Source organism: Hyaena hyaena, unplaced genomic scaffold (genome assembly GCF_003009895.1).
Source record: "Hyaena hyaena isolate Hyena2069 unplaced genomic scaffold, ASM300989v1 scaffold_208, whole genome shotgun sequence".
Lineage (NCBI taxonomy): Eukaryota > Metazoa > Chordata > Mammalia > Carnivora > Hyaenidae > Hyaena > Hyaena hyaena.
This window is the reverse complement of record NW_024080839.1, coordinates 271,792-296,114: the sequence shown is the minus strand read 5'-3', so window position 1 is coordinate 296,114 and position 24,323 is coordinate 271,792. Positions and strand designations below refer to the sequence as shown.

General features: G+C 37.4%; 1 protein-coding gene across 1 annotated transcript in view; it reads left to right on the top strand.

Moving 5' to 3' along the window:
- KCNH5 (potassium voltage-gated channel subfamily H member 5) overlaps positions 1 to 24,323 on the top strand; it is a 308,323-nt gene that overhangs the window by 31,191 nt on the left and 252,809 nt on the right. Inside the window, exons 2-4 of the mRNA XM_039242113.1 lie at positions 98 to 221; positions 14,086 to 14,192; positions 18,379 to 18,507. Of these exons, the coding sequence (XP_039098044.1) occupies positions 98 to 221; positions 14,086 to 14,192; positions 18,379 to 18,507 (360 nt within the window). The remainder of the gene's footprint in view (positions 1 to 97; positions 222 to 14,085; positions 14,193 to 18,378; positions 18,508 to 24,323) is intronic.

The window sequence follows — 24,323 nt, the reverse complement described above, 5'->3', positions numbered from 1 at the left end:
GTGTTTGTCTACCTATGAATTTGTCTTTTCATTTCCTTGAAAGAAGTACATTGTTAAATGCAGATAAAAACTTCCTTTTCCTTCTTTCTTTTTTTAGAATCGAGTTTCTTACTGGGAAACGCCCAGATTGTGGATTGGCCAGTAGTTTATAGTAATGACGGATTTTGCAAACTCTCTGGCTATCATCGAGCTGACGTCATGCAGAAAAGCAGCACTTGCAGGTAGGTTCTAGAAGAGCTCAGGAATCTTTTCTGAAGTGTAACTAAATGCTGACTGTGATTAAAGGCTAAACTTACAGCAGGTCCCACCTTGTCCCTGGTTTTCCTTCCTGGGGTTTTGTTTCCTATGGTTTCCTACTTCCCCACAGTTAAATACTTTCAGAAGCAGATGCTCCTCCTCCTGATGCAATGTCAGGTCCATCGTAGCCTAACCACCAATGTACCTCCCAATGCCAGTGTCATTCACCTCACTGCATCTCATTATATAGGCATTTTCTCATCTCACATCATCACAAGAAGGGTGAGTACAATACAATAAGGTGTTTTGGGAGAAAGATAGACCACATTCACGTAACTTTTACTACAGTACATTGTTATAACTGTCTAATTCTATTGTCGTTCATCTCTCCCCATGCCTATTTTATAAATTAAACTTTATCATAGGTATGTAAGTATGGGAAGAACAGTGTATACAGTGTTAGGTACTATCTGCAATTCCAGGCATCCACGGGAATTGTGGCGGGACACTAGGAGGGGCACTTGGAACATATCCCCCCCCCTCCCCCCCCCCCCCCCCCAGATAAGGGGAAACTCCTGGTCTTAGACTCACTGTGATGTTGTGATTTATACTAGGAAATATTGTGTATTTGACACAGTTCCTGACACAGGTCTCTTAAAACTCTTGGAATTTTCTGTGATCAGAGAAATAAAAGTGTCTTTTGTTATGTTAATAGTGACTTTTGGAAAGCCCTTAAGTAACCTTAGTGTGGAGGCTGTTACCATGGGAACCATCCAGGTGCTAGGAGGGTGGAAACTTTCAGGACTCCTGCTCAACCACTCAACCTCTAGGTAAGGGATGGCCCTGAAGTTGAATTATCTGGCAATGGCTAAGGATTTAATCAGTAAGGACTTTATAGTGAAGCGGCCATAAACACACAAAAGGACAGGGTTGGTGACTGTGTGGAGGGGCTGGGAGAGAAGCGCACATGGAGACGGTACTGTGTGCTTTCCCCCCCATACCTTGCCTGTGCATCTATCTCTTCGGTCTGGCTACTCCTGAGTTATATCCTTTTAGAGTACACCAGTGATCTAGTAAAGAAAATATTTCTCTGAGCTCTGTGTGCCGCTCTAGCAAATTAATCAAACCCATGACGCTAGCAGAAGCCTCCAGTCTGTAGCCAGTAGGTCAGAAGTACAGGTAACAACCTGTGCTTTCAACTGGTGTCTGGAGTCAGGGGTAGGGGGTTGGTGTTGTAGGACTGAACCCTTCACTATGGAATCTCATGCTACCTCCAGATGGATAGCGTCAGAACTGAGTTGACAACTGTAACCAAACCAACATGAGCTCACTCTTTGGTGAGTCAGAAACTACCTGATGGAGTTGCCACACAAACAAAACTTGATTTGAAGCAAATAAGGAGATCCAGGGGAATGGCTTCCAAAGCCCTCCAGCGCATGGGTGAATGGATTCCTTTTATTCAGGATTAGGATGAATATTTAGACAGGGAAGCCATGTCATTGTATGTTGAGGCGGGCATAAGGGTGTGCATGCATCTAAAGGAAACATGCTTGTCCACACATTGTATGTTATGTGGATGAGGCTTGTGCTTCTCCTTGGGTGGAGATTTTATACGATAATGAGGTAAAGGTAGTTGTGAGTCATTCTAGCGGTTGCCCTGCGGTCCATCTGTGCAGGTGTGAGTCTGAGGCTAAGCTCAAATGGGCCAGGCTGTCTGGGCTGTAGGAGGTCTTGTCAGGGCAGTGGCTGTCACTTGTGGGGTGGATTCACTTTCCATTTGCCTGAGTTAAGAGATAAGCTGGAAAGAAGAGCTTAAGGGAAATTGTGGGACAGAAGTTGGTGAATACAAGGGGCACCTGGGTAGTTTGGTTGGTGAAGCGTTGGATTTCAGCTCAGGTCATGATTTCGCGTTTCGTGGGTTCCAGCCCTGTGTTGGGCTCTGTGCTGACAGCTCGGACCTGGAGGCTATTCAGATTCTGTGTCTCTCCCTCTCTCTGGCCCTCCCCTGCTCATGCTTTGTCTCTCTCTCTCTCTCTCTCCTTCAAAAATAAATAAAAATTTTAAAAAAAGTTGGTGAATACAAGCAGGTAGGCAGTAAAGGTCAGGTCTTGGGAGTCTAGCTGGGGATACAATCAGCTCATGTCCCAAGAATTGTTTATTGGTGTGGAGACTGTTGCCACCCACCTTCCCCCATTGGTACTAGAATTTATTTACACTCACAAACAAAGACTGTAGGGTAAGAACTGTATTAGAATATTAAGGAGACTAAATTGTCAATGGAAATATATAGCTTAAGAGCCACTGGAAAGAACTTGTGCAAAGAAAAATTTTTCGCATATCTGTGAATCTATTAATTCATTCAAGAAATAGTTTTTGAATACCTACAGTGAGCCATGAATTATTCTTAGGGGCTGAGTGATCAAAGGAGCATCCTGTATCAGGCAATCACTGATGGCATCAGCACTTCTTGAGCTGCTAAAACTGTCTTGAACAAAGTAAACAGCCCCCAACCAAGCAGGACATAATTCAGGAACATTTGAAGAACGTCAAGGGGTGCCTGGATGGCTCAGTTAAATATTTGGCTTCTGCTCAGGTCATGATCTCACGGTTTGTGGGTTCCAGCCCCGTTTTGGGCTCCATGCTGACAACTTGGAGCCTGGAGCCTTCTTTGGATTCTGTGTCTCCCTCTTTCTCTGCCCTGCTCATGCTCTGTCTCTATCTCTCAAAAAGAAACAAATATTTAAAAAAATTAATGTTTTTTTAAAGTTTTTTCATCCTGTGTAAATCACATCTACTTTGTAACATTGATACATTGTACCATTGCTATTTTGTTTGGCTTATGTAAAACAGAATCTGGCATTTGTATTATTTATAACAATTCCTTCTAAAATATGCCATATCTGTGAGTTTAAGGAGACTATTAGGAAAAAACAGATCATACAAAAGAAAGGAAATTCTATAAAAGGAACCAGTTTAGATCTGAACACTTTTTCACAGTATTTCAGTAAGGCCAGATGGGATGTTTTTTACTTGAGTTAATTTTTCTTTAAAGCTCTCACTTAAGTAAGCACCAAAATCATGTTACTTTGGAACCGTAATGGGTCTGAATTACTTTCTACTCCACATTCTTTGTTTTTCAAAAGAGAACACTGAGGTAGGGTTATGTTAAGGGACTTGCCCAGGGAAATATAGGGATTTATCTATCTTTTTTCCTATATTTTTATGCTGAAAAAATATATATTCTGCATCTTCATGGAACCCAGGGATTTCCTATTATACCAGTGAGTCTAAACCTGACTACATGTAGGAATCACCTGAAGAGATTTTGTGTAACATAGATTCCCAGACCTCCTCTCTGGGAATCCTCTACTGAATCAAAATCACCTGCAGTGGGAGGTAGGAGAAAATATCAGTACCATCGGCTCAGATGATTCTGAGTTTAGCCAGGTTAAAGTCAAAATAATCTGCTCAAGCATCTTCCTTCACTTACCTTGTCCCTACAATCCTCTTTTTTTCTCTCTGAAGTTATTTTCACATTCGATCTTTACTCCCAGGTCTGAAATTGGCAAGAAAGAGTGATGAAAAACTGTGCCCCCCACCCCCCCGCCATCATTGAGACACTGCTTTTGGTAGCACTGATGTCTTTGTGCCTTTTTCATCCATTGGATGAATATTAGCTCCTAGGCTGACGTTGCACTAAGGTGTGTGTTTTTATGTTCTGGGAGGTTAAGGTCTGTATGGAACTTCTCTGTTCCCTTATGTCTCAGCAGGCTTGCTAGGAAAAGGTTCGTTTTATGGTAGACGTTACTTGTGGAACAGGGGCTGTAGATGCTCTCATGCCCATTTCCTCCTTTTGGACTGAGGACATCCCATCATTATATCATGCCTGTTTCAGATGCCATCTTTCACCTGAAAGTATTTATGATTTCCTCAACAAGATGTAGTTTTCCTCCTCTGACTCCCCTTTGGTTCAATATTTTGCATCATCATCTGGCCTTAAATTAGCTTTCCTCATCCTTTGGGGTTTCATCGCTATTGCTTTGGTCATTGTAGAGACCTAATGCTCTTCATATCTGGATATATTGTAAAGTCCTGCACCCATCTCTTTTTGATTCCATGTATCTGCCTCCACTTTCATCCTGTTCTCTCTGGCATGTGCGGTCTGTCCTACAAAAGGGTTTAGTTAAAAAAAAAAAGCCAGCATGTTATATTAGCATATTCTCTCCCCTAGAAGAATAGCTTTTTAACTCCTGCCACCAGTGTCAGATTATAAGTGCCTTTAAGGTAGGTATGTCATCTCCTTCACTTTTGTATGTGCTAAGGACACAGCTCAGTGTTTCACGTTTGTATTTGTTGAATTAGATTGGCTTGGTTTGCAATAAACCTTAACCCAGGTCTTACATGCTTCTGTATGATATGCTTTTGTTTACTGTATTTCATCCCACAAGTTATGGTATTTGAGGTGGTAAGAGAGCAGAGGACTTTGGATTCTGTTCTGCTTTTTCTCTATGGGAAGAAATATGCAGACCTTCCCCCAGCTCATCTTTCTTCACTGTTGTCAGAGATGGTGTTTTCAGAATGATAATATTCTTTTTTTAAAAAATAACTCTCTTTTTTAGAAAAAGTTATTTATTTTGAGAGAGGGAGAGAGAGAGAATCCCAAGCAGGCTGTCAGTGCAGATCCCATGAACCTGGAGATCATGACCTTAGCCAAGATTAAGAGCAGGATGCTTAATGGACTGAGCCACCCAGGTGCCCCTGGAAATAATATTCTTAATGTAAACAATTATTACTTGGTTGCACAAAATACCCAGTGTGGTTCGCTAACCTAAAAATTGCAACCAGTTTAATGCCTTCATTGAACAATGAATAGTAGCTGACATCTGATAAACGAGCAAAAGATATCTGAGCCTTATTAGCTTTTCTTATAGGCATAATTTATTTTAATGGACTCTGCTTCTAAACCTCCTGGTCCCTTTAAAAAATTAAACACTTATTTTATGTTTACTGCAGCATTTCTTAGAAGAATAAAACCCTGGTAATAGTTAAAATGTCCAGTAGTAGGTTTGTTAAAAAATATGATGGCAAAGCCAGGCTTTCTAAATCATATGTTGGAAGGATAAGACACTGAAAAAAAACTAACAACATATTTTTTGAGTAAAAAAATGAACTGACCAACTAATCAACCAACAATAAAAAGTTTACAGAACAGTATTTGATTATGATTCTGATTTTTTTGACATGTGGCTTTATTTCTATTTTCTGTATAAATCTATAAAAGCCTTTGAATATTATGCACAAGGAAACAAGGAGAGAAGAAAATTATGTACACATTTAGAAATATATTGTTAAAGCTAAAAGTTATTATAGAGTTTGGAATCACTGAATTCCAGTTAGAGATAACTAATTTGACACTGAGGATGGACTTGCAAATAATAAAAAATGTTACTGATTTTAATAATGACACATTTTAGGCAAATGTAACAGAATAAGAAACTACAAATCAGTGAGCATCAGTTTGTGAGGAATTTATGTGTCATTTTATATGCTAAAAAAGTAAATCATCTTTTTATACAACCTGCATTAGATAGATTAAAATAGTGGCGGCATAAAGATTAATGTCCTATTTTAAAATCATCAAATATGAATTGAGAAAATGAAAAAATGTTAACTGTGATTTTACAATATCAAGTAGCTAATATTTAGTTCTGCTTTCTTGTTTCTTCTTTGACCTTCCCATTTGGTCTCCCATTAGACCATGTGCACCGAATTGAACTATATATACTCCTTACTTTCTTCCAATAGTATTGTGATCCCTCGGGGCAAAGTTTCCCTTTTATTTTATTTCTTTTTATTGTCTTTGATTTCCTTTCCCCTTCATTCCACTCTCTTCCTTCTCCATAGTTATTCCTCGTATCATGTTTATTGTGTGTCTTTCTGATCCATCTTCCATTTGTTTATTAAATAAGTCTATTCTGGAAATGATGTTACTTTGTGTGTGTTCGTGTTTAAAATCTACAGAAGTCATACTGTGCAGGAATATTGATAGTTTCTTACTGTTTTCACACAACCTTATGTTTTTAAGATGTTTTTATGTTGCTGTATAGTAATCTGTTTCATTATGTCTGATGTTGTATAGTGCCCCAGTGTCTTCACAGCCTTCTATTTTAGCAGTTGTGAACTCCAGCTTCTGATACTTTTTTAAAAATGTCAATAGCTTATTTTATTACCATCAAGTTCATAAAAGTGATCCTGTGAATCATCATATCTTGCCCAGTCAATGAAGGCTTCTTTGCTTTGATTACTTAGTGTGCTGTTAATTGCTCCCAGTTTATTAGCTTGCTCACAATCTTCTAATTCTTTGGTATTGTTTGCCACTTTTGAGTACTTATTAGAACTCCCAGCTTTAATTCCGATTGGAATTTGCTCTCTGGACAGGGCTCCACGTGACAGTCTCTTATTGAACAATGGCCATCTTCTGCCCAGAAAGGACATGGTCGCTTCAGATTAATGTTGTAATAACGGAACATTCAACAAAAAATATCTTCATACACATCTTGTTGTGTGGCCCCATGTGAGAAATTGTCTCTACACCAATAGGATTGCAAGATAGTAGAATGTATGAAGAATTTGTGAGGTAACTGCTGCTGGATGGCTGTCAGCAGTACCTTTCTGTTTCCTCTCTCAGCAGCCCTGAAGGAGTGTTACCAGTTTCCTAAATCCTTGAACTTCACAATAGGATCTACATTTCTATTTTTACACATGTGATGCATGCTGGGGCAAGTGGATGGCTAAGTCAGTTAAGTGTCTGACTCTTGATTTCAACTCAGGTCATGAACTCACTGTTGGGAGTTTGAGCCCTGCCTTGGGCTCTGCCCTGACACAGCAGAGCCTGCTTGGGATTCTCTTTCCCTCTCTCTCTGCCTCTCACCTGCTCACATTCTCTCTCTTTCTTTCTCTCTAAGTAAATAAATAAATTTAAAAAAATATGACGTGTCTTATGTACCATCTCATTTTGTTTTGGCTAAAGTTTCAAAAATTCTTATGACACTTGACGGTTGCCAGGAATTTCAAATCTAGGCCATTTTATTGTCTAGTAATTGCATTTCCGAGGCTTTGGACTGTTTTGCTATTTACTGAAGGACACAAAATGTATTGCATATTTAAAGGTGATTGCAGGTTTTGAGGGAATGGCATTTAGTAGCATCTGATCCTATCTCATGACCTCCAGGAAGCCCTGACGTTGAAGACATCAACACATACTATCATAAGTAGGGTAGAAACCACATTAGCATTTTACCTTTGACTAACCTGAGACTTTTAAAAGCCCGTCTGTTTTTGTTTGTTTTTATTTTTTTTAAATGTTTGTTTGTTTATTTTGAAGGGGTGGGAAGAGGGACAAAGAAGGAGAGAGAGAATCTCAAACAGGCTCTGCACTGTCAGCACAGAACCCAATGTGGGGCTCAGTCTCAGGACTGTGAGACCATGATCTGAGCTGAAATCAAGAGTTGGATGCTTAACTGACTGAGCCACCCAGGCGCTCCAGAGCTGTGCTGTTTTTAGAGAGGTGAGAAGAGCAATCATATAGGTATGGAGGATTGGAGTAGATAGATGGTTTCAAATACATTTTTTTTTCTGGAATGCTCATTAATAATCCATTGCCCAAGCTGTCAAATTAGACAATGAAGCAATTAAGAGGCATTTTATTGGATGTACTTCACAAGGAGTTTCATTAGCACAGGGCCCTCTCAGCCAGCAAGAGCACAAGACACATGATGGATGCCAGTCAGTGTGGTGCCATTTGGCTGAGGGCTCTGATTCACACAGTGGCGCTGAGGGAAAGTGTTGGGCGACAGAGATACCTTGACATCACACTCCAAAGGTTAGAGATGTCCAGGGCTATCCCTAGTTTCCATTAGTTACACACCATGGATCTACCATGTATGACTCTATCTAAATCCTCTTTAACTCCTGTAAATTAATGGGTTGGTTTGGTTACGATTCACCGTATAAAGTAACTCCTTGATTTATTCTAAAATTACCTCTTTCAGATTTTGAAAGCTGTGTTGTTTCTAAAAATTCCTTCTTATTCCCTCTCTCTCAGGCATCTTGCTTTTTGATTCTTTGACTACAGATTTGAGCTCATTCTCTATTAACTTTTGTGATAACTTTATTCTTGTGATTCTGAGCTAGAGACCACATTTACCAACTGTATTAAATCAATCTGTGAGGTTTCTGTGATGAAGCATTTGCTAGGTTATGAATTATAGCCTATAGATAATATTATCGTTTCTGTGATGAATGAATATGGTCCAGGAATATTGTTGACCATTAGCAGATTAAGACAGATTGGCAGAATTCATGAATAGGTTATATATTCCTTTCTTGCCTAGAAATCTGTCAACACTTATAGCCATTCTTGCTGGTAGGTATCATCATGAGGCTTGTTTGTGAGGTTTTGCTGGCAGAATAAAGGATCCAAGAATAAGTAAACCTGCTGTAAAGCAAACCCACCTGTCCTTAGAAATTTGCTAGGGCAGGGAATACATGAAAGGGATACTGCTGAATGCTCTGGCCAGCTGGGTACAGCCTATGCCAGACCTCAGGAAAACTTCTCCCGTACTCCCAAGACCACATTTTACCACCAGTTAGTTATGTGGCAATAAAAGTGGCAAGATTATTCAGGAGACGGTCCTGAATGGGTTTATGTTTCAACCTCATCGACTTGCGAAGAAAGAAGACACACAAAATGATGTATATATCCCTTTAAGATATAGTGACCTTGCCCTTTAGCAAGCATGGCCCGACCCCTGTTCTGGAATTATAGAGGAGCTAGAGAGTAGTGGGGTTGGGGCTGGGGCTGAGTTTTCTTCTAACTCCCCCCATAGGAAGCATTCCAGTAATAATCCAGCCATTGTATATAGCACATTATAATTTGCAGCTGCATATGCACTATCCTTTTAAAGCCCTTACCCCCTGAGGTATATGAACATTATCATCATTTTACTGATGAGGAAACTAAGAGTCAAAGCAATTATATGATTTGCCCATGAATTATGCAGTTTGTAAATGGTGCAGTGGTCTTATATCATAATCACTCAATATTATAGTGGAGACATAGCTTTTGTGCATCTAATTTTATATTCTTTTCAATAGGATAATAGTGGAGTTGTAGTCATTTATAATTACTGTAAGGGAAGCTTGGCATTCTAAGAGAGCAGTTTGAAGTTCTGAAAATTTTTTTTGTATTCCTATTATATATTCTTGGAGGATATACACAAGAAATGTATAAAATTATTATATATGTATATAGTTTCAAAAGCCTGATGATTACCATTTCTGAATCTTGGTTTCTTTTAAATTCCATTAACCATTCAAAGACTGCATTGAGCTTCAGCCATCCAGAGTCAGGCTGCTGGAAACCTTCATAAAGACACCCAACATTTACATGTAAAATAGCCGAGCAAATAAATGTGTTATTCCCACAGACTTTGCAGAAGCATTGATTTAGTCAGTTTGGACAACTTCAGATGGAAATGTGTAATTTCATTGGAAGGATGGATAATACATTTCAGACATTTCTTATAGTTCATTTTGAAATATTTTTTATTAGTTAATTGCTGAAGTTTACCACTTCAAATATGTATTCTGTCACTGGAAATATGTGGTTTAATAAACAAAATGAAAACTATGAGTGAAACAATATAAAAAAAATACAAGACTAACTTTAAGAAAATATTCAGAATGTAGTAATCTAGGATTTTTTTTTCTTCAAGTGCCTTTATTAGGACAGGTAATTTTACCATTGAAAGGGCTAAATTAGTGAAGAATATATTATAGGATTTTCTGACTTTATTTGAAAAGTTGCTTGTTTTCATCCTTAGAATTTTCACTGAATCAGACTTGTGTTTGTTATTAAGTAGTATTATCACATCAATTTCCAAGACTTTTTAAAAATTTTGAGTTGTCACTTGTTTTTAAATCCTATTAGAGTTGATCTTTCAAAATTTTTATCTTAATTGCTTGTTATATTACAGACATTTTCTTTTTAAATGTTTTTCTGTTGACCAGTTTGTGGATATTGTGTTTTACTTTATTGAACCATAGAGCTCTGACCTTTTCTAATAACAGTAAAATGTTTTTTCTTTCTTTTTAAGACCATAAGCATTATTTAACTCAATTATCTTAACTTTTTGTTTCTGTTTTTCAATGTTTTCTTTCATTCTTTTTTTAATGTCTATTTATTTTGCATGTACGTGTGCACCAGTGGGGGAGGGGCAGAAAGAGGGAGGGAGAGAGATTCCTAAGCAGGATCCTCGAGTGAGCCTGATGTGGGGGCTGATCTCATGACCATGACATCATGATGTGAGTTGAAATCACAAGTCAGACACTTAACTAACTGATCCACTCAGGCACCCCAATTTTTTTATTAAGGATTCTTTAGATGAAAAATTAAATAGTCAATTAAAAAAAACTGGTTGATTTAAAAACTTTACCCTATAAAAATATTAACCACAAAGGAGGCATCTTTGTGCTCTTTAACTAAGTAATTCTAGTTTCACAGTAATGCCTTCAAGAGTTTTTCATGAAATTCTCATGAGGTACAATTTAGTCTTTGGCTGAAGCATTGATTTTTCAATGCCGTCTTACAGGGAGGCTCTGAGGGCTTCTCTGTGAGTCTGGCTCAGAGATTATGGAGTTAGAATCTGCCATTTTATTCTGATATTCTCTTGCTTAATTTACTATCATGACAATGAAAATTCTGTTTTGAAAATGCAGGATTCAGACTCGGCAGTCTTTGGTAAGCCTCATCTATTTCCTTTCATTTCTTAGTTTCTAGAATTCCAGTTGCCTAGGTTAGTATTATCATAAGATGGACCATTACTCTGTAATTTCTGGTTGTGATATGGCATTACTACAGGATCCTCTATTTTTTCTGGATCTTGATATCCAACTATGCTTTTTATGTTATAAAATTTCTAGATTGATACATTCAGGGGCAGATTTCCCATGAATCTTAATCTTCAGGGCCCTCACTTGAGTGGATGTCTTTCAAAGTTCTGTACCTAATTTTGTTTTATAATTTTATATTATTTTCTTTAAAGAAGGTCCCTAAAATTGTATAAGCTTTAGGCTCTACAACACTTGGATTAGCCTCTGGCCATTCCTAAGTCACTGAAACTGGAAGAAAAGCAATAACAAAGATATACCTGGACCTTCAAAAACTTACTCAAGGTATCTGGGAGTGCCACAAAGTCTTTACTCATGGACTAAAGGATCTGGACAACTATGCTAACTAGTAGGACTGTGTATCTAGAACCAGATGCATGACTGAAGATCGTGAAAGCATCAGAGTAGAGTTTCATTTCATTTATTTATTTATTTATTTATTTATTTATTTAACATAGTTTATTGTCAAGTTGGTTTCCATATGTCACCCAGTGCTCACCCCAAGTGTCCTCCTCCATGCGCATCACTCCTTTCCCCCTCTCCCCCCCCCACATCAAACCTCAGTTCTCAGTAGTTAAGAGTCTCTTGTGGTTTGCTTCCCTCCCTCTTCTTAACTATTTTCCCCCCTTCCCCTCCCCTATGGTCTTCTGTTAAGTTTCTGCTGTTCCACATAGGAGTGAAAACATATGGTATCTGTCTTTCTTTGCTTGATTTATTTGACATAACACCCTCAAGTTCCATCCATGTTGCTACACATGGCCAGATTTCATTGTTTCTCATGGCCATGTAGTATTCCATCGTATAGATAAACCACATCTTCTTGATCCATTCGTCCGTTGATGGACACTTAGGCTCTTTCCATGTTTTGGCTATTGTTGAGAGTGCTGCTATGAACATTGGGGGTACATGTGCTCCTATGCCTCAGCATTTCTATATCCCTTGGGTAAATTCCTAGCAGTGCTATTGCTGGGTCATAGGGGAGTTCTGTTGTTAACATTTTGAGGAACCCCCCACACCCCTACCGACAGTACAGGAGAGTGCCCGTTTCTCCACATCCTTGCCAGCATCTATAGTCTCTTGATTTGTTCATTTTAGCCACAGAGTAGAGTTTTAGAGGCTTGTAGTTCTCGACTGAGTTCTGTATTGTAGATTTCAGACTTTTGGTGCAGTTCTCTTAGAAAAGTGGGTAATTTCAAACATAAGGAAATTTTTGTGGCATGTGAAATCTCACTTTTTAATTTATGTTTTGTATGTTCCCCATACCCAGGGCAACAGTGTGTGTCTTCTTCAATTTCTCACCATTGTTTTCCTCCCATGAGCCACACCTGTCCCTATCTTAACTGATGAGACTACCTGATGAGAAGGCTCACGTATTATATGTGTAACATGGAGTCTTCACGTTTCCTTGTTGTATGGGAGGATAAAAAAGACCATGCAAGTTGAAATGATGTAATACGATCTTAATACTCAGTGGAAACATTTATAATTATTCTGTGACCTTTAAGAACATCAGTCAAAACATTAAGAACTCTCTTACTGTTGATTATAAATGGAGGGAAATGCAGATAATAGTAAAATTAATATTTAGCACACTGATTTAGAATGTAAGAAATACTGAGAATTAAAGTGTTTCATTTCTTTGTAAAAAACGATCACAAATCACTTGAGTAATACTTGCCTGCTTGTAATATAGCATGACATGAAGAGAGATTTTTTTTTTTCTCTTAGTAAAGGCTCATACTCCTTCGTAAGTCTGTATCAACCTCAACTATTTCATCCTTGTACTCTCACTATTGTGAACTCTCTCCTAGAGCTCTTTTAATGTGGATTTCTTTCACTGGCATCACTTCCTCTGGGAAACTTTGATCCTTTTTGTCACAACCACTTTCCTGACTTATGTTGACAAATTCACCTGCCCTCTGTTCCTCTGGTTGCATATCTAGAGTCTCTCTGCCTTTTTTTTTTTTTAAAAAAAAGTTTATTTTGAGAGAGAGAAAGAGAGAGAGCGAGTGAGCAAGCAAATGAGTTGGGAAGAGGCAGAGAGAGAGAGAGAGGGAGAGAGAGAATTCCAAGAAGGCTCTGTGCTGTCAGTGCAGGGTCTAGTGTGGGGCTTGATCTCACAAACTATGAGATTGTGATCTGAGCTGAAATCAAGAATTGGACACTTAACTGACTGAGCCACCCAGGCCCCCTATAATCTCTCAAGTGACAGCAGTGTCAACACACCCACAGTCGTGTTTCATCTATACCTTCATGTATGTTCAATTTGAATGTCACTTCCAGCATTATTATTTTTCCTATCTTTGATGGTCAATCTTAGATAGCTAATTCCTGATTTTGATGATCCATTTTTGTAAAATGTCATGTGGATTTATTGCTGAGAGCCAAGGAGGCAACACTTAATAACAACACTGGGCATGAACTTAATAACAGACGCACCGTGACCAATGCTGAGGAGCTTTGAAAGCAGTGATGTGATTGGTTACTGATTATTATGTGTATCTCTTATTCGTAGTGATTTGTAGGCTGAGGAGCTAGCAGCAAAGCTTATATTTTATGCAGCCGTTTACAGTTAATATATTATGATAACAGAAATTTGAACCATGCTGTTGGGAAACTGGATTTATTTAACTAAACTGTAGTAACTGAAATCTGTGCCTGTAGGAACTATGTAAATTGATAACTCTCTCTCTCTGTATGTTTGAAATAACTTCTAAACCTAGTTTTTAGCCAGAAGTTTATCAAGATTAAAACATTGTTTCAATAATTTAGTTTCTCTTGTGGAAGCAACATTTTATTTTGTAACTAAAGATGAATACTTAATCAAAAAAGGCAGCTATGTGATTTTATGTAGCATTTGAAAAGCAACACAAAACTTAAATGAGTTTTTTTTTCCAGTTTTATGTACGGAGAATTGACTGACAAGAAGACCATTGAGAAAGTGAGGCAGACTTTTGACAACTACGAGTCAAATTGCTTTGAAGTTCTTCTGTACAAGAAAAACAGTATGTATCTAAATTATCAATAAGTTGTGTCAACTCTGATTTATGTTATGTTTTGGTTAGTGGTAGGTGAGCTGTAGTGTAGGGAGAATATAAAACATTGTTCCTTCTTTTGGCAAAGGCAGGGTGTGCTGATAAAATTAGATAGCAAAACTAACAAATGATTCTACCTATGGAAAGCAACCAGGAAAATATGGTACGGGGTGTGTGTGTGTGTGTGTATGTGTGTGTGTGTGTGTGTATGGGCAAAATGTTTTGTGATTAATACTCATGGTAAAGATCCTGTAGTTACATGACAGCAACTAAAAATTACAGAGAAATCCATTCATTTATGCTTATGGTTAAAGGAAAAGGCCATTGTTATCACTGAGTATGTGTGATTATCTTTTTACATGTGCATGGATAACCTGTGATATCTCTTTGAGGTTAGTCTTTACCAATATGACCTTTTGCTAGACTTTCACTCTTGTGTGTGGAAGGCTTACAGATGTAGTCACTACCTTCAGAATAGGCCATTCCCATCTGGTAAATTTGTACTGATTATGGTGAGCTGTTCTCTAGGACAGAATTTGTGAGTGATCAGTTGTGCATTATATAATCACATAAGACTCCATGATATGGACTCTTTCAGAGTTTGGAGGAAAAAACCAGCCAAACAAAAATCAACTAGTATACTCCATAACCAAGTTTCCTTCCTCCCTCCCTCCCTTCCTTCCTTCCTTCCTTCTGAGAGAATGAGAATATGAGTGGGGGAGGGGCAGAAAGAGAAGGAGACACAGACTCCAAAGCAGGCTCCAGACTCTGAGATGTCAGCACAGAGCCTGATGTGGGGCTCAAACTCTTGGAGCTTGAGATCATGACCTGCGCTGAAGTTAGCTGCTTCACTGACTGAGCTATCCAGGTGCCCTACCAACTTTCGTTTCTAATTTGTTTTCTTTGCATAGTCTGGTTACTTTTATTTCTTTTTCCCAAATTTACCTTTTTTTTTTTTTTAAATGAACAGTTACTTCCTACAATGGGTCAATTTATTTACTATTATTGATAAGTGATAGCAAAGCCAATTGTTATTTTAGTGGAAGTTGATGGTCACTAAATTCTTCCCCAGTTTGGGAAGCATTTTAGCTTTAACAGGAAATACTTGTTCCATTTTCACAGCTGGTTGAAGTGTTTGCAGCATAATTCATTCTCTCCATCTTACCTCAAACATTTAGTCACTTTAAATTATTTAGAATTAAACTTAGGTTTCTCTTTTTATCAATGGGTCATCAAAAGGAAAATAGCAACCACAGGCATTGCTTTAAAATTAGTGTACCGGGTAATGGGAATGTTGGTTTTCAATGGTTTTCCCTATGGAATGTGTTAACATTTTATCTTTCATTTTAGAATCAAGGCCAGAGAGGTATTTCTCGTTAGTCTTAGCCAAATGTCTGTTGGGTTGTCACCTAGAATCCATTCTGAATGATCTGCTCTGTCCTCTACCAGAGAAAAGTCAAGCTCAAGGTGCTTTCTGGGTCTTTTTCACCAGGTCCAGATATGTGTTGATAATTTATAGTAGGCCCATATGCCCCCCTGCAATCATTTTCATACAAGGTTGTTATCCTTTGAAGACTCAGATATGTGCCCTGAGTTTAGCAACTAACTTAAGTATACTCCATATTACTAAAGTCATTAAGTCATAAAGAAGAATAAACAAATCTTTGCCTGATTTTAAAGCATGAATGCCAAGTTCACAGTTTCTGAGTTTCTCAAAAATATCTTTGTGGATGGGGATTCTGTTTTCTTTATATCCTTTAAATCATGTTAGCAACAACTTGAATTTTACATTCCCAAAAATTTCCTTCCCTGGTAATTTTCTGCTTTACTTTAATGGTTTGAAATTCTCTGATTTGCATTGAGTTTTTTTTCTCTAATATGAAGGATAGATATCATTTATGTCTTTGTATAGAGTTCTCTTTCACTTAAAGCAGCTTTAAAAAATCTTGCAAATTATTATCTGAAGGATCTTGACCAACAAGATACTGAAAAAAGTATGTGCTTGTAACTTTTTAAAATGTTAGAAAAATTCACATGTCTGTGGATAAATGTTTTGGGAATGCCTGAATGCCAACTCTTCCCAACACTTCCATTAAGTAATCAGGTTAAACAGCACTTTGCAAATAAGGGGACTGAGGGATTTGATTGAACACGTGTCATCATTGACATTTCACTTTGTAGGCTCTATTTTTAAGGTCCATTGCTCTGGTCAGCAGGGGACTGTTTCTACTCTTGAGAAGAAAACAGTGGCTCTGGGATGATGATTTAAATGAATCTTTCTGTCTGCAAGAAGGGAGACCTGTGATGGCTTGGGCTGCTCCAGATAATCAATGCCAAGGCATTGTCCTGGGTTTCCATCTACAACTGTCCTCTCTGTCTAACCCTGTTAGACTTCCTGCTTCCTTGAACCCCAAAACCAGAATATGGATATTTTACTAGCCACATCTCCTGTCTACTTGGGCCATCTCACCCTGTAGCTCAACTTGAAGAAAAAAAAAATCTACCTTCATATCTGAACGTAATTTTAAAAACAGCCCTGACTCTATGCTAAAATTTGAAAAGTTGCTGTTTTTATAGGAAGTTGGGAAATGTAACATCATCTCTTTTCAAATTTTTAACAGACCTAGGAAAATGACATATTTTTAATGCCCTTTTCTCTCTGTTTATGACCCTGCTGCTTCAAGCTCATTGTGTTGGAACAGCCGTAGGCCATGTATCTGTGAGCATGTGTTTCCGGTGATTTGTAAAACTTCGTACATCACTCACAGTTTTTGGGTACACTGTGTAGAATAAGAAGCAGAAAATAAAGAACAAGTCTGTCTGGGGGATGGTGTGATGGCTTCTGAGATCCCTGTGTTACCCACTGGTCATTTTGGAAAGGGCCATATTTTTCCAAAGGCTCAGGGTTGCAAAGGACCTGAACTGAATATTTCATAAAATTTCCCTCTCTCTAATTCTCTGATTTCTTGAGCCTGATAGTTAAGCTATCTTGTCTTGTCTAGATGACACATTCCCCTTTGTGGTGACATTATTATGTGACTTTTTTTTGGCCAAAGCTATGAAGGTTTTCCCTATTTGGTTTTCAACGCAAGCCACTAATAGGCTATCAATTCTCACGTAGAGGCTATTAATAGCTGCGTATTTCACTCCCCAAATCCCAAACCTAACAAAAGCCTCTATGTCTTTAAGATAGGAAACTTGGAGAGGCTTTACTGCGTGATGGGTGGTCTAGAAAGACTATGATGCAAACTGTGTCTTTTTGATTTTGATGGAACATTCCTTCAGTGTTTTATTGTTCAATGGGTAATTACTCCTTTGAAGGCATTTCTTGTGTCTTCAAATATTTATTATTTGAAGTAATGCCAGTTCCTGGTTTGTCCAAATGCTGAGACTTAAGTGCTCTGAAACTCTTTGTTTTGTGGAGGCTGCAGAAGCCATTGTTTAAAGAACATAGCGACAGGGTCAAACCTCATTCTTTGAGTGAAGGTTATAGGAAGCTGTGGCTCATAAAGAAACCTGAGAATCTCAAGGGTTGGGGACATGTCTTTTTTTTTTTTTCCTTGATTGCATTATAAGTTCCAAGTAGAGCTCTGTGTACAACGGTCATCAAGTAGTTCTGATGTCCTCTGTCTCTGATTTAGAGGTGCTGTCAAAGGCATAGAGCCATCGTGTAACTGACTGATGAGAGAAACTTGAGACAGGAATAGTGTTTCAAATGTTCCTTGGAGAGGACTGCCTATCAGGGCATCAGGGATTTCTGTTGAAGTCAGTTGGAAACACTTCTCAAAGTGACAAGGAGATGCACGTAGGAGTGGTCATGCATGGGGAGACTATGAAAAGGGATTTGGTGAGAGAAGCGGGGATGTAGGGACACAGACCCTAAGGTAATACTGGCGTTACCTTAAGTAGTGAGACTGCCATTGTGCTCCTGCGTTGTGAAATGACACCCTCTGCTCTGCTTTCAGATTTTGGGTTGAAAAATGTTTATTAATATTTGAACAACTGGTAGTTGCTTGATTCGGAAAGCAATAAAAATACTGTTGTTTTGGTGCTGGTTCCTGGCATAGCAGTTGGCAGCCAAAGGAAGGGAGAAGGCAGGAGACCAAAGCACTGCTGTGGATCTGTCACACTCTGTTGTCCTTTCTCTCTCTTACAGGAACCCCTGTTTGGTTTTATATGCAAATTGCACCAATAAGAAATGAACATGAAAAAGTGGTGTTGTTCCTATGTACTTTCAAGGATATTACATTGTTCAAACAGCCAATAGAGGATGATTCAACAAAAGGTAATTTCCAGAGTGATGCTACATTTAGGAATTAGGCTGTCAATTATAAATATTGTTATTATTATTATTATTTAGAAAGATACATTGGTTGAACTGGAAAACACAATTTTACTATGTAATACTTCCTTTGCTTTACATTCATGCTAGCAGTTTATCCATAATCAATTTTATCCAATCATATCATTTGAATGGAAATAGCATGGGTTTCCAAAGTTGAAATGAGAATTGATGAACCTAAATTATAATAAGAGGAATTTTCATAGACCATTATTAATTTAGAATCAATATAATGGGATCAAAAACTTCTACCAGAATGAGCTTTAGAAATACAAAATTTAACAACCTTTGGGATGGTTTAGGTGAAGTCTTTTTACAGCACAGTTGATTAGTTGATTGAATTTGGTTGAATTGATAAGTGATTGATTAGTTGATTTTTTTCAGGTTACTTATCATTCTTTACCCATTCAGCTGTTGTAGATACTCTTGGGTATCTATAAGAGTAGATTATGTGAAGATAATTTGTTATCAAGTGAGTGGCTGGCAAAATGCAAACATCCTGACTATAGTCTTAGTATAATATTCAGGGAGATGGCTATAGAAAGCAGTAGTCATTGGCATGTACATGTATCCCCTTTTCTAGGTAACATATTCTCATTTTGTTCCCTCTAATTATGTTTAAATTAAAAACTGGTGTCATATAAATGAAGAATTTCAAATATTCTTAGAAGTTTTTATGAAATGTTATTTTTAATCCCTTTGGAGGTTGAAAATGAAATCTTCTTTGTATTTGGCAAATATTGTCTTCCTGTCCTTAAAAAAAAAACTGGCACAGGAATTTAATCTTTTTAACTGTAATCATAATTATAGAAAAATTTTATACTTCTATTCCTTGCATATGGAGTCACATATATTGTATTATACCTGGTCAATTTCTGGTTAGTACCAAATTGCAAGAGGAAAATTTTACAATGTGCAAACCATTTAAAGTATAACAGGTCAATTTATTTGCAAATGTTTCTGAAAATGTGTGTATTAAATGATCTCCTGGTAGATTGAATATTTACTTTTGGACTCACACTACCTGTTCCTCTACTTTTACTCAGAGATTCAGTGTCTATGAGGTTTAGGATAAATTTAAATACTATTTTTAAAGATTGAATAGTTTTCTAATGGTATTTAGGTTTAATGCTTATTTGTTTTAAAATTCTGAGGTGCTCCATCCAATAGCCATAGAATATGTGTTCTCAAGCTTACATGGAACATCCACTAGAGAGATCACATTCTGGCCATAAAACACACCCTGACAAATTTAAAGAATGGAAAGCTTAAAAAGGCATATTTTTAGACCACAATGGAATTAAACGATAAATCAATAACAGAGAGCTAAGAAATCTCCAAATATTTGGAAATTAACACATTTGTAAATATCCCATGGGTCAAAGAGGGCTTAAGGTAAATTAAAAAACTATTTGGACTGAATGAAAATGAAAATACAAATTATCAAATTTATGGGATGCAGCAAAAGTAGTTGTTAAAAGAAAATGTATATAACATTAAATGCTTATACAAGAAAAGAAGAAAGATACAAAATTAATAACCTAAGCTTCCACCTTAGGGAGACAAAAAAAAAAAAAAGCAATTTAAACCAAAGCAAGCTGGAGACAAGAAATAAGAAAACTTAGAGCAGAAATCAATGAAGTATAAAATAGGAAAACATTAGAGAAAATCACCACAACTCAAAGCTGGTTCTTTGAAAAGATCATCAAAGTTAATAAACCACTAACCAGGCTAAGCGAGAACAAAGGGAGAAGATACAGGTGACCAATATCAGAAATTAAAGAAGGGCCATCACAGCTCATCCCAAGGACATCAAAGCATTATAGAAGAATACTTTGATCAACTCTAGAGCCACTGAATTGATAATTTAGGGGAAATGAACCATTTCTTTGAAAAACAAACTGCAAAAACTCATACTGGGAGAAATAGATAACCTAAGTCATTCTATATCTATTAAATAAATTTAATCTATAATTAACAAACTGCCAAAACCAAGGATATTTTGGTTTTTTATTTTTTATTTTTTGTTTTTTTTGTTTTGGAAAATCTGCAGTCTTTTCCGGAAAATAGAAGCAGAGAGAGCTCCCCTAACTCATTCTGTGAGGCCAGCACTACCCTCATACCAAAGCCAGATAGAGACACTGTAAGAAAAGAACATTACAGACTAATATTTCTCATGAATATAGATATAAAAACCCTTAATAAAAATTGAGCCCACAGGAAAATCAAGTGGGATCTATTCCACATATGCAAATCTGGTTCAACATGAAAAAATCAATCCCTGTAATCTACCACTTCAACAGGCTGAGAAAGAAAGATTGTATCATCATATTATTCAACATAGGACAAGCATGATGATGAAACATTCATGGTAAAAACTCTTAGTAAAGTAGGAATAGAGAGGAACTTCCTCAACTTGATAAGGAACATTTATGAAAAACCTATAGCTAACAGCTGACTATATCTTAAAATAATATGTTTTTAAATAAAAAATAATTGGTATACGATTTATGACCTAACATATTCTTCAGATGAATATTTTCTTGCCTTCACACTGAATACAGAATATACAGTGTATACAGAGTATAAAAATTTCATGTCATAGTCTTTTCCCTTAAACAATATTTATATTTATGTTTATGTTCAATTAATATTATTTTATCTCACTTTTTTAAGAGTGATTTAATGACCCAGCTGAAGTTGGGGAGAGTATGGTACATTCTCAGTTTTGGCCTGCTGAACACTGATGGTGTCAGTATATTTAGTCTATTTATAGAAACTGAAAGTTGATGGCATTTAAAGTGAGATTGGGGAAAAGGTGCTAATATATAGAGTTGACTTTTCTCAAATTAATGCCCTTCCATTTATCTGTCTACACCTCCATCCTTACATTGTATCCTTACATTGGAATCAGAGTTCTTCTTCTGGTAAAATCTCTTAACTGCGTAACTCATTCTTATAAAAAAAAATGGCATTTGAATAAATGCCAAATAACTTAGACCTTTTGATTTTGAACTATGTGCCAGATAGGTATGTAAATTAGAGTTTAGAAGGGAAATCAGACTCCACTGTGAAAAGCATTAGAGAAGACTGTCTCTTTCCAAGGCCTGAATCTGTAGAGGAAGAGCTTATTTTAAGCAGACTTTTATTTTGAGACTCTTGCACACCTTTCAAATACATAACAGATTATTGAAAAAGTAATGTGCAATGTAACTATGAATGTTGTATATGAGCTACTTTCTATTATTCATATGAGCTGTAAAATTAATATGAAAAATTCAATAGAAATAAAATATTTATGTCATTAAATAATCATCCTGCTATCTCTATGAGGGTAGAAGCTTAGGAAAGTATGTTTGGAAATCTTGGCAGAAGAATATGTCTCTTAAATTCTTAAGTTTAGTAAAGGGGACTATGGAATTTTTAAGCAAGTGCAGATGAAATTTCGTGATAATACCATAATATCAAAATTTGGGTGTAATGCATTAAACTGGGAGATGGTAGATTTACTTTTAATTCAGCCTTGGGCACCAGAATTTTTTTTTCTTATCTTTTCTTTTCTTTTCTTTCTTTCTTTTTTTTTTTTTTTTTTTACAAATAGTTTATTGTCAAGTTGGTTTCCATATAACACCCAGTGCTCATTCCCACAAGTGCCCCTCTCCGTGTCCATCCCCTCCCCCCCTCATCCATCAGTCCTCAGTTTTTGTCAGCATTCAAGAGTCTCTCATGGTTTGCCTCTCCCCCTTTCCCCCACTATTTCCCCCCTTCTTCTCCCCCATGGTCCTCCGTTAAGTTCCTCCTAATCCTCCTATACGTGCAAACATATGATATTTGTCCTTCTCTGCCTGACTTATTTCGCTCAGCATAACACCCTCAAGGTCCATCCATGTTGCTACACATGGACGGATTTCATTCTTTCTCATTGCCATGTAGTATTCCATGGTATAGATAAACCACATCTTCTTGATCCATTTATCCTTTGATGGACACTTAGGCTCTTTCCATGTTTTAGCTATTGTTGAGAGTGCTGCTATGAACATTGGGGTACGTGTGCCCCTATGCATCAGCATTTCTATATCCCTTGGGTAAATTCCTAGCAGTGCTATTGGGCACCAGACTTTCTTTTTTTTTTTTTTAATATTTTTATTTATTTCTAGGAGAGAGAGAGAGAGACAGCGTGAGCAGGGGAGGGTCAGAGAGAGAGGGAGATACAGACTCTGAAATAGGCTCCAGGCTCTGAGCTGGCAGTCAGCACAGAGCCCGACGTGGGGCTCGAACCCACGAACCGCGAGATCATGACCTAAGTGAAAGTCGGACGCTTAACCGACTAGGCCACCCAGGCGCCCCGGGCACCAGAATTTCTTAATGTGAGACTTTTCATGACTCTTCACAGGAAAATTTAGTTTGCCTTTTTATCTATTTTGCCAATTTTCCCCCCAACCAAAAATGCTGATTAAGCACACAGAATGCTCCAGGCACTATTCTGTGTCCTGAAGATACATAGTTTCTTCCCTCACATCCTAATGGGGGAAGGGGAGACAAACAAGTAAATATAGATTGGAAGGTTTCTTCTGATCGCTCTTATTTTCTCAGTAATATAAAACACATGATTCTCACCTGAGAGTAAGGATGGTGAAGGAGATGAAGTATTGAAGATTTGGGGAGAGAGGAGTAGGCATGAAACAGTGATCTAAGAGAGTGGAGAAGTGAGTGGGCAAGGGGAATGGAACAGGTTTGCTGAACACTAAGGTCTGCTTGGGGCTAGCAACTGCTGAATTCCACCAGCATCCTTGAGCATGATTGTATGTTTTACTCCCCCAATGTTTAGTCAAAGTTGTATGGATGCAGAAGTAATGAAGAGTTGGATATAACCAGAGTTGGGATTTGGTGAGGTGAGTAAAATGAAAAGACTCAGACAGAGGATTAGGGAGTTGAGGCTGTTGCAATGGAGGTGACAAAGGGTATTTGCAAAATTCTGAAGAAATATGTAGGTAGTAGAATTCTACCTGGGATATTGGAAATAGTGTTTTAAGATGTAGAATAGAAAAGTTAATTCCATACATTGGCAGGCAAGAATGTAACTTTTAATCCAGAGCAAGGGCATTTTACCTTCTCAGTGTGAAAAAGGGGCCAGTGAGTAGAGCAAGGGTCCACAATCCTTTGAAGACTTGTCAAGGTTGTAATTAACATTAATCTCCTTCTATGTGATTTGGTATTTTTACCAAGAAACCCAGAGATATAGTTGAAAGATTGTGAACTAATTTTGAATTTTATTTGTGAATTGTATCTGGGATAGTAACTATAATATGATCACAACTTAAGTGCACCTCTTCCTCATAATGAATCTCACCACACCAAAACTTCATTCTAGGTTGATTTTTGCCTTTAAAATTAATGGTACTGAATGATGTCAATGATACCTTTGACTTATACTGTGATGGATGGTGGTAAAAACCATTGAGGGAGAAGGAAACCTGTTTTGATGGAGTAGTCACTATCTGACAGGAACTTTATATTCTTTATTGTTCTTTCCTACACAATTCTGAAAATTAGTATTGCTATCTCTGTTTTACTGTCTCCTGACATGAAAAGTGTGACTGATTTTCAATCCCATATTCTCCCTATTGCACTATGCTGTCTTATCCTTTCTGTTGGAAACTTACTATTGCATTTTGGCTACTTTAATCCTCTGCTTTCCTTTTTTTCCCCTGCAACAATTGAGAGCACTATGATTCTAGCAGAATTGTACTGTGTTAAAC